The sequence below is a fragment of the Homarus americanus genome, unplaced genomic scaffold (genome assembly GCF_018991925.1).
Source record: "Homarus americanus isolate GMGI-L3 unplaced genomic scaffold, GMGI_Hamer_2.0 scaffold33468, whole genome shotgun sequence".
In the NCBI taxonomy this organism is placed as follows: domain Eukaryota; kingdom Metazoa; phylum Arthropoda; class Malacostraca; order Decapoda; family Nephropidae; genus Homarus; species Homarus americanus.
Window position 1 is genome coordinate 9134382 of NW_024714177.1, and position 11611 is coordinate 9145992.

General features: G+C 42.7%; 1 protein-coding gene across 1 annotated transcript in view; it reads left to right on the forward strand.

The window, feature by feature from the left end:
* The first annotated feature begins 7068 nt into the window (after positions 1 to 7068).
* The window catches only part of LOC121876138 (astacin-like metalloprotease toxin 1), a 37258-nt gene continuing 32715 nt past the window's right edge, over positions 7069 to 11611 (forward strand). Inside the window, exons 1-2 of the mRNA XM_042381078.1 lie at positions 7069 to 7147; positions 10928 to 11005. Coding sequence (XP_042237012.1) covers positions 7069 to 7147; positions 10928 to 11005 — 157 coding nt within the window. The remainder of the gene's footprint in view (positions 7148 to 10927; positions 11006 to 11611) is intronic.

Sequence of the window (11611 nt, forward strand, 5' to 3'; positions counted from 1 at the left end):
TGTGAATAACACGTACAAATTTGTTCACTAAATCAAACTCAAATACGGAGGCTGCCTCGTTATCACCATAGGAGCAAAACAAATATTTGAGCCCGTGAAGATAAGCTCCCTATAATTTGACGACGGATAACTAAATACCAATAACTCGGATGGCCATGTTGTTGGTTGTGACGTCATTAGTGTGATCAGCTCAACAGGAGGACGTGGGAGGGTTCAGAGGAAGAATATCATTTCGATAGAGTTTCGGATGAAGCTTCGGTACTCTTCTGGCTATAGTCGTTACGTCACGCCTTAAAAATGGATCAAATATATTCACTTTTTATTCCTCAGGTTAAAACTATAACTGTACAAATGTTTGGGAGTCTGGCTTGATGGGCTTAGTATGGCGACACGATTCCACTAAGCAATTTGCCCCAATTTTACATGAGTACACCTGCGTCAGTATGGCCAGGTGTGTTGTGTCAGGTGGGAACAGTTGTCGAGTTTAATCATTTCACGATGTGTACACACGTGGCACACCCTGGCTCTTCCCCACCTCCTGCCGTCTTCGTCTACGTCATCCACCCCTGTCCCTCCACTCCGCCTCTCACCTGGTATTGAGGTGGAGAGTGAAGAACGAGAGGTGAGGGGTGATGCCAGGAGGAGGAGGAGGAGGAGCGGAGGTGATGGTGAGAGAGAGGACGAAGGAAATACTGATCAGAAAGAGAAAAAGGATGAGGAATTGAAGGAAAATGAGGAGGGCGTGGGGGGTAAGAAGAAGTCACCTGGTCCCGATGAGATATTTGCCAGAGTATTAAAGGAATGTAAGGAAGAGCTTAGTATGCCCTTAGCAAAGTTGTTTAACATGTCCTTAAAAACAGGTGTAGTACCAGAATCCTGGAGGATAGCGAATGTAATACCGATTTTCAAGAAGGGATAGATCACTATCCCTCTAACTACCGCCCAATCAGTCTAACATCAATAGTAGGCAAATTACTGGAAGCAATCATCTCAAACTCTATTCGAAATCACCTGGAGAAGCACCGATTGATCAATGATTCCCAGCATGGCTTCACAAGCGGACGTTCTTGCCTAACTAATCTATTAACATTCTTTTCATCAGGTTTTCGAATCGGTGGACGAGGGCACAATTATGATGTGGTATATCTCGACTTTAGCAAAGCCGACAGAGTCCCCACGAAAGACTAATTAGAAAGGAAGCACATGGCATCAAAGGTGACATCCTTAAATGGATTAGGGTGTGTTACAGAGAGGAAACAGGAGTGAGCATTAACGGCACTAAGTCCCATTGGAGCAACGTCACAAGTGGTGTTCCCCAAGGCTCAGTACTTGGACCATTATTATTTATTATATACATAAACGACATAGATATCGGCATAGACAGCAACATAAGTAAATTTGCTGATGACACTATAAGACGTGTTATTAAATCTGACGAGGACTCGGCAAAACTACAGGAAGATCTAAACAAATTTTTCGAATGGTCTGAAAAATGGCAGATGAAATTCAACGTCGACAAATGTAAAGTACTCAGTATAGGAGATGTAAACAGGGAAACCAGATACCAGATGAACAACGATGCCATAGAGAAATCCGACTGCGAGAGAGATTTAGAGTAATGATAAGTAGGAACCTTAAACCAAGTAAACAATGTGTTTTTGCTCTACAAGGCTAATAAAGTACTTGGGTTCATAAGGCAAGTTAGTTACAAGACAAGAGAGGTCATCCTAAAACTGTATCTTGCCTTTGAGACCACACACCTGGACTACGCAGTTCAGTTCTGGCCTGGACGGGAGAATCCTTGGAAAGAATTCAGAGGAGAATGAAAAGACTAATCCGGCATTAGGAACCTTGAGTATAGAGACAGGTTAAAGCATCTTAATTGCACCCCTCAAGAGACGTAGAGCGAGGGCGACCTGATAGAGGTGACAAGTGGAAGGAGGGAAAAAGGGGACATTACAAGTACTCAAACCAAACCAGAGAGCGAACTCGTAACAATGGTTTTAAATTAGATAAATTTAGATTTAGGCGTGAAATGTAAACACTGGTTTGAAACAGAGTAGTGATGAATGGAACAAGTTACCAAATATCATCATTAACTGGAATACGCTGAATAGCTTCAAACATAGGTTGGATGTGAGCAATGGGGTTGGGTGTAAACGGACTGCAGGGCTCAATAGGCCCGCTGCAGTTTCCTCCATTCTTATGTTCTTATGTTCTTAAGGAGAAAAGCAGAGAGAGAGAGAGAGAGAGAGAGAGAAGAGAGAGAGAGAGAGAGAGAGAGAAGAGAGAGAGAGAGAAGAGAGAGAGAGAGAGAGAGAGAGAGACGGGACGGTTGGTTGGCAGATGTTGCTATGGTGACGATGCTAGCTACTACCTGGCAGCAGGTCGCTTCTCCCCTCACGATAAGAGGAGGAAGAAGAGGGTGGCGTCAGACAAAGAAGGAGGGGGGGGGGCGGGGGACCGTAGGAGTCGAAGTGGTGTTCTAGGAGGGGAGCGAGAGGGCTATTGGCGCCTCTGGAGGGGATAAGGGGAAGAAGGGTCCTAAGATGGGAAGGAGAGGGGAAGTGGCGTTTTATGAGGAGTAAGATAAGGTTATGAAAGGTAGCTTATATTACTAGGTGACCTTTAGTGGTGACCTAGTAACCTATTAGTTGATCTATATGACTATTGACCTGCATTACTAGTAGGAAGGTGTAGGCTGATGGTGTAGGATGGGGGTGTAGGCTGAGGGTGTAGGATAGGGGTGTAGGCTCAGGGTGTAAGCTGAGGATGTAGGTTGAGTATGTAGGCTGGAAAAATCTGGAAAGGTAGGTTGGGTAGAAATGCTTATACTGGAGGGGGTGGACAGTGTGTGTGAGGGGTATTTGTAGCGCCAGTGGTCGCTTAGCAACACTCCGCCACACACGAGAGACCCAGCACACAACGATGCTCTTCAAACCTACCCCATACACACACACACACCACACACACACACACACTAAACCAAAAGTCATAAAGACACCCATTCACACACTCCAAAACTCAGACATACACAGAAATAATCATACAGACACTTAGATATTCATAAACGCATAAACTATTCTGTATACGTACACAATCAAGTCCTCACATACATTAAAACACACACACACACACACACACACACACACACACACACACATACTCTTAAATACGTCAGACATAAATACACATATTAATACATACACTTATACATATGTAGACTCTTACATTCATACTTCATACATACACCCATATGACCAAACAGTCACACAGTCCCAGAAATACACATACTGTACACTACATTCACTCATACAATACTTTATAAACTACACACACATCCATACACTCATACAAACTATTCATATATATATATATATATATATATATATATATATATATATATATATATATATATATATATATATATATAAAATTCATGTAGATCCAATGAAAAACGTGGATAAGATAAATCTTGATAAAATCACACGGGAAAAGGGAAACAACGGAGTAAGGGCAAGAGATATATGAGCGAGAGGTTCAGGGGAGGTATAGGTGCTCCGTTGTTTCCTTTTCCCGTGATTTTATATATATATATATATATATATATATATATATATATATATATATATATATATATATATATATATATATATATATATATATATATATATACAGTATTTCATTAGCCCAATAAAGAGTGATTCTACAATCGTGTTTCAAAGCCGGATTTGGTAAAACGTTACTCTGACCACTTACGTGATACGGGTAGTCCCTATTAGAGGTTCACGGCGCCATCAGCTCGTTGAACAGGCTTTTGTGAAATATAACAGAGTTCAGGACGGTTTAGTATTCTGGTGGTCCAGAGAGGCAGCTTCCTGGTCACAGTCAGGGCTGTGGGTTCGAATCGGTGGGTTGATTATATATATATATATATATATATATATATATATATATATATATATATATATATATATATATATACTGTACATACATACACTCGTACAAACTATTCACATACATATGATTAATTTTCATTTATATATATATATATATATATATATATATATATATATATATATATATATATATATATATATATATATATATAAATGTTCCGGGGAGACCAACAATTATGCCCCAAGTCGTTCTGTCCTTCCTGGGAATAAAACTGTTCATGACCCCAGTGGCCCATAACACCCCTGTTAATTGGTCACTTCCCTTGTTAACCCTCGCATAACGGGCCGTTCATTGGCCTTGAGAATGTCTGTCTGTTCGTCTGTCTGGATGAATGAGTGGGTAGATTGGTGGATGGTTACTAGATGTGTTGGATGGATGGGTAGATGGATGTATAAATGGATAGGTGTATGGCTGCTAGGTTTGATGGATGTATGGATGAGCAGGATGCATTCTTTATTAATACGCAAATCGCTCTCTCTCTCCATGTGTATGTATGTCTTTCTCACTACGTGTTTTTTCTCTATCTCATTGTCTTTCTCTCCCTCCCTGTCTCTCTTTAGTTTTGCCTTTTCACCCCTTCCTTACATCTCTAGGTGTAAGGGCAAAAGGCGAAGGGCAAGAGGCGAAGGGCAAGAGGCGAAGGGGCAAGAGGTGTAGGGCAAGAGATGTATGGGCAAGAGGTTCAGGGCAAGAGGTATAGGGCAAGAGGTGTGGGGAGCAAGAGATGTATGGGCAAGAGGTATAGGGCAAGAGGTGGGGGCAAGAGGTGTGAGGGCACGAGGTGAAGAGGTGAAGGGGCAAGAGGCGAAGGGGCAAGAGGTGTAGGGGCAAGAGATGTAGGGGCAAGAGGTTCAGGAGCAAGAGGTTCAGGAGCAAGAGGTAGGGGCAAGAGGTGTGGGGCAAGAGGTGTAGGGGCAAGAGGTGTAGGGGCAAGAGGTGTAGGATAAGGGTGTAGAGGTAAGGGTGTAGGGGCAAGAGGTGTAGGGCAAGAGGTAGGGGCAAGAGGTGTGGAGCAAGAGATGTAAGGGCAAGAGGTTCAGGGGCAAGAGGGAAAGGGCAATTGGTTTATGGGCAAGAGGTGTAGGGGCAAGAGGTGAAGGGGCAGATGCGAAGGGGCAAGAGGTAGGGGTGAGGGTGGGGTGCGGTGAAGCAAGAGGTAGGGGCAAGAGATGTATGGGCAGAGGTATAGGGCAAGAGGTGAAAGAGGCAAGGGCAAGGGATGTAGGGTAAGAGGTGAGGGAAGTGTGTAGGGTAAGGTGAAAGGGAGGTATAGGGGCAAGAGGTGTGGGGGCAAGAGGTGTAAGGGAAAGTGGTTCAGGCAAGAGGTAAAGGAGCATGAAGTAAGGGGCAAATGGTTTATGGGCAAGAGGTGTAGGGGCAAGAGGCGAAGGGGCAAGAGGGGGGTGTGGTGTAGGGGTGGGTGGGGAAGAGGTGAGGGGCAAGAGATGGGGTAAGTGGTGTAGGGTTTGTAGTGTAGGGGCAAGTGGTGTAGGGGCAAGTGGTGTAGGGGTAAGCGGTGTAGGGGCAAGAGGTGTAGGGCAAGAGATGTAGGGGTAAGTGGTGTAGGGTTTGTGTAGGGGCAAGTGGTGGGGTAAGGTAGGGGCAGAGAGGTGGGGCAAGAGATGTAGGGGTAAGTGTGTAGGGGTAAGTGGTTGTAGGCAAGTGGTGTAGGGGTAAGCGGTAGGGCAAGAGTGTAGGCAAGAGATGAAGGGTGGTGTAGGGGTGTGTAAAGGTGGTGTAGGGACAAGTGGTGAAGGAGCTAGGATTGAACACACACACACACACCTCTGCCGCAGGTGCACACCTGCTAAAGCTCATTATCAGTAATTACACACCTGTCACCACACATGCACATCTGTCACCACCTTAAGACTTCACCACCAATGTACACCTACACACACATGTACTGTACACCTGTTATGTAACCCTAAGTATCATGTACTGTACTTACGGACAAAATTCCCCGAACACTCACACACACGACACACAAGTGGATGTCAGAAATGTTGAGGGAATTTTGATCGGAACTGTACAGCTGTTGGGTGACTAGGGACTGGCGAGTTATTATTATAATTATTATCTTTATTATTATTATTATTATTATTATTATTATTATTATTATTATTATTATTATTGGCGCTCTTAGTCGTCATTTAAACAGTGTTCTTCCGAGCCCTTGGATATAAAACCTCTTCTTAGTGTCACTCCTAACCATAGCTTACACACATACAAACACACACACACACACACACCTGACTTCAATACACTTACTCCATTTCTAGATATCTCCCTACTGTTCTTCAAAGCAAATCTCGGTAACATTCTTCAACTCGTCATCCTGAAAGCAGCGCCCACCGAGATGCGGCTTTAGGTACCTGTAGATATTTGTGCTACACGGGGATGTGGAGGAGCAGCAGCACACCTCTAGTTAGCCATTTGTGAAGTGTCTTCCGGATGACTTCACACAGTCTTCGCATTAGGCTATGGTGATATAGTCGCTGGTAATTATTGTTTTATGTGGCAAGTAGTCGATAGGCAGAATTCCTTTGGTATCTCAGAAATTAAGGCCGTGTGTGTGTGTTTGTGTGTGGGGAGGGTATGGGTGACGTAAATGCGCTGGGTTCCTTCCCGAGGTAACACAGGTACTCAGTTTCACTTAGCAAATAAATTGCTATTTTAGTACACACGGGTCTCCTCCCGAGCCTCATTACCACAGGATGCTCTGACGTCATCCGGTGGTCAGGGTAGGATCCTCTGACGTCATTGAGAGTAGTAAATACACTTGATGTGATGACTAATGTTACCACTCATTTCCGAGCAGCGTTTATTGTCCAGATCCACTGCGCCCCAATCCTGGAGTTGCTAGTTTCAACCGGGACTGATACCTGTGTAGTGGACCTGTGACGGTCATTTTGCTGTGACGGGAACTGTACTTATTATTACGGGATCTGTGGTTACTGTTACAGCGCTGTGATTACTGTGACGTGACGAGAACTGTAGACGCAGTCACAGCTGTAGTTGATGTGACAGGCAGCGTACGGTAGTAAAGCTTAGTTGGTTACGAACAAGACTGGTTACGATCGAGGAGGAGGCAAGACAACAACGAAGATGAGGACGACGGTGTTGAGGCTGACGTGGACTGTGGTGGTGGTGGTGAGGAGTGTCGAGGCCGCCACCATCCTGCAAGGTGAGTCTCTGGTACTCTCTGTTTCTTTCTCACCGTTTAGGTGAGATTAAGTAGATCTGATAATGTCGTGTAGTGCTTGATAAGCATGTAATGGTATTAAGAGCTTAAGAAAAAAAATAGGCCGGTTGGCCTGGTACATGGCAGCTCCTGTCGAGAGTTACTACCACTTTCTATCAGCCGTGAATCTATCTAGCCTCCTTTTAAAACTTTCCAGCGTTCCAGCACTTACTACAAAGTTGCTAAGCTTGTTCCACTCGTCTACCACTCTATTTGTGACCCAGTTCCTTCCTATCTCCCTCCTAAACCTAAACTTATAACTTAAATCCATTGCTACGAGTCCTATCTTGTTCGGATATTATAAGAGCTTTATCTATATCTCCTTTTTTGATTCCTTTCACCCACTTAAATACTTCTATCATATCTCCCCGCACTCTTCGTCTTTCTAGGGAATGCAATAATTGTCCTTTTATTATTTACAGTTTGGGTGAAAATAACGATAAATAACTAACGTTTTCTGTTCATATAATGATGGACTTGTTGATAATACAGGAAACTAAATCACAATTACTTCAGAAGCTCGCCTGATGGTCAACGAGGATCCCAGCGCCCCGGGAATTGTTTGGGAAAATACTAGCGGTTCTCATCACACTACCCGTGAGGAAACATCATCACCCGAGGAAGACCATAAGGAGGAGGAGGATGGGGAGGAAGACTGGGGGGACTTCGAGGAGACACCACCACCAGAGGAAGACCAAAAGGAGGAGGAAGATGGGGAGGAAGACTGGGGAGACTTCGAGGAGACACCACCACCCGAGGAAGGGAGTAACGCCATCAGAGTGTCAGGAAGGGTGAGACACTCGTGGCCTGCCTCTACCATCCCTTACGAGGTCCACGGCGCCAGTGTTACCAGTACGTCCCCTCATGACTGTACAGTATAGTTTATCTAATAATAATAATAATAATAATAATAATGATGATAATAATAAATAATAATAATATTTATCTAGCTTGGTAATATCAGGTCAGTATTCAGTACTGTACTATAGTTAACTGACGAGTGTCGCGTTCCCCCAGAGCGTCGCGTGATGACTGCTCTTAACACCTTGGAGAAGCTCACCCACCTCACGTTCACGGTGGGTCCACACACACACACACACACACACACACACACACACACACTTATTAAATAACTTTTTATATGAAAGTTGATCAAGACTTGTGGTTTTGTAAAAGAGGTGAAACATTTTTTGTTGTTGCTGTTCTGAAGATCTCGAACCAATGAATTCACACGTTGGTTGATGATGTTACGTGACCAACAGAGGCGGACTGGTGAGGCGCGCTACCTGCTGGTGAAGGAAGGCGCTGATGGTGGTGGTGGGTGTAGGACCTCCTCAAGTGGACTGGACAAGGAGGTCAGTTCCTGGTCTCTCACGTACCGGAGGTCACTCCCAGGTCACTGTAGGTCAATCTTCTCGGTATTTAGGTCACCACAGGTCATGTCTTTTTAGTACCTTGGTCATCACAGGTCACATATTTCCATACCCAATTCATCACTGATCATAAATTTTAATACCTAGGTCACCACAGGTCACACCTGTCAATACCCAGGTCATTACAGGGTCGTATCTATCAATACATAGGTCATCACATGTCGTGTCTCATAATACCCAGGTCCTCATAGGTCACATCTATTAACTACCCAGGTTATTACAGGTCGTATCTATCAATATCCAGGTTATTACAGTTCATATCTATCAATCCCCAGGTCATTACTAGTCGTATCTCTCAATACTCAGGTCATTACAAGCCGTATCTCTCAATACCCAGGTCATCACAGGTCATATCTATCATAAGAACATAAAACAACAAGAAAATAAGGAGTCTGCAATAGGCCGGTTGGCCTGTGCATGGCAGCTCCTGTCGAGAGTTACTACTACTCTCTATCATCCATGAATCTATCTAGCCTCCTTTTTAAACTTTCCAGCGTCCCAGTACTTACTACAAAGATGCCAAGCTTGTTGCACTCGTCCACCACCCTATTTGTGAAACAGTTTCTTCCTATCTCCCTCCTAAACCTAAACTTATCCAACTTAAATCCATTGCTACGAATCCTATCCTGCTCGGATATTATAAGAACTTTATCTATATCTCCTTTATTGATTCCTTTCACCCACTTAAATACTTTTATCATATCTCCCCGCACTCTTCGTCTCTTTCTAGGGAATGCAAGTTTAGTTTCTTTAATCTATCTTGATAGGGAAGGTTTCTAAGTCATCACAGGTCATATCTATCAATACCCAGGTCATTACAGGTTCCAAGTTGAGTTGTGATTAAAGTTTATTTATTGACCTTATCTAACTTCCGAGTATGGTGAATTAGTCTTTATTTCTACACATCACTTACTATGCCTGAATGACTGTCATTCATTCATTCATGCTCGTCATTTATTCATTAATTCACGTTATTCATTCATTCTTTTACGTCATTTTTTCAATCATGTTGTTCATTCATTCATTCAAATAATTTGTTTATATAAAAACATAATAATGGAGGAAACTGCATAATTGGCCCATACTGGGCAGTCCCGTTTACACCCAACCCCTATCGCTCATATATCCATCCAACCTCTGTTTGAATCTATCCAGCGTATTCGAGTTAATGATGATGTTTGGTAACTTGTTCCACTCGTCCACTATTCTATTTTCAAACCAATGTTTACCTATCTCGCGCCTAAATCTAAATTTGTCTGATCTAAAACCATTGCTACGAGTTCGCTCCTGGTTGGATAGTTTGGGTACCTTTGTTATATCACCTTTGTTTAGCCCTGACTTCCATTTATACACCTCGATCATGTCGTCCCTCACTCTACGTCTCGAGGAGTGCAAATTAAGATGCTTTAACTTGTCTCTGTACCCAAGGTTCCTAATGCCCGGGATTAGTCTTGTCATTTTCCTCTGAATTCTTTCTAGGAATTCTATATCCATTAAGAAGTATGGTGACCAGAACTGAACCGCGTAACCCAAGTGGGGTCTCACAAGAGCAAGATAGATTTTTGGGATAACCTCGGAAGTCTTGTAACTAACACTCCTTTGTATGAGCCCAAGTACTTTGTTAGCCTTGTTTCGAGCAAATACACATTGTTGTCTTGGTTTAAGATTCCTACTTATCATTACAAGATTCGAACTTATCATTAGAGTCCTACTTTGATTACAGTTCACTTTATATATGTATTCAATGCGTCCAATATGTATCTTATTATGTAATGTGTATTTATCTCGCCATACCTGTATACATGTCTCTGCTATGTATTCATTATGTATTTGTTCATATAATCTCATTTAGTATATACATGATACATAAACAGCCATATACTGTAATGATACATTTTATATCTTTTATACATGAAAGGAAAATTATTCATTCACACAAATTATGCTACAGTATTATACACGGTTGATATAACACCATTCATACAACCCCACTATCTCTGTTCTCTTATTAATTAATCATCTACATAACCCATAAAAAATTACAATAATAAGGGAGGGATTAATTCACACATTACCCACCGAATATACGGGGTCAACTAACTCTGCTATCTCATCATACCAGATTGATTTATGTATCGTCTACTTATAATAGACGTGGCTAATCTATTTCTCTGGGGTTGGTGTGTGGTGTTGTGTGGTGGTGGTGGTCGGGGGGTGTGGCACAGGTAGTGGTGGTGAGCCTTGGCCCGGCTGCAACGTGCGTCAGAGGATCGTGGATGAGGTGTTGCAGGCAGCGGGCATCTTGCAAGAGGTGTCGAGCTAGACCATCACCTTCATCGTGTTGTAGTGAAGAGCAACAGCAAGGGCGGTGAGTAGGAGAGGACAGCGTGATGATAGCGTGAGGATAGGATTAGGATTGCGTGAGGATAGCGTTGAGATATCATTAGATAACTTTAGAATAGCGTGAGGATAGCATTAGAATACCTTCAGGATATTGTAAGGATAACAATGTGCTTGTAAAATTTCAGTGCACTGCAATGACAGGTTTGGGTTAGGAAAGTGTCAGGGTAGTGCCAGGGAAGTCCCTAGCCTGATATAGGTGGGAAATGTGTCAAGTAGCCGTTCTGGGAGAGTACCTACGGACAGTTCTACTCTGAATCACCTATATAAAGTAAACATACAACAGGTAATTGCTGAATGTAGTTACACCTGCCTAATTATATCCTTTGAGAGAGATACAAAATTATTTCATTAAGTTTCATTAAATTAAAAAAAATAAAAAGATCGAGTCAATTAATCTTTCGTGAATGGATATAGAAATTTTATTTATAACAAAGAGATTAATATTTTTTTGGTCAAGTTCCTGTTTGTCTACATCAGTTCGAATTCATAAATTATCAGATATTCACAATGTAAGTATATGAGGTGTCATGTATACGTGAATGTCTCAATGGGTGTTTGTGTATGTTATGTA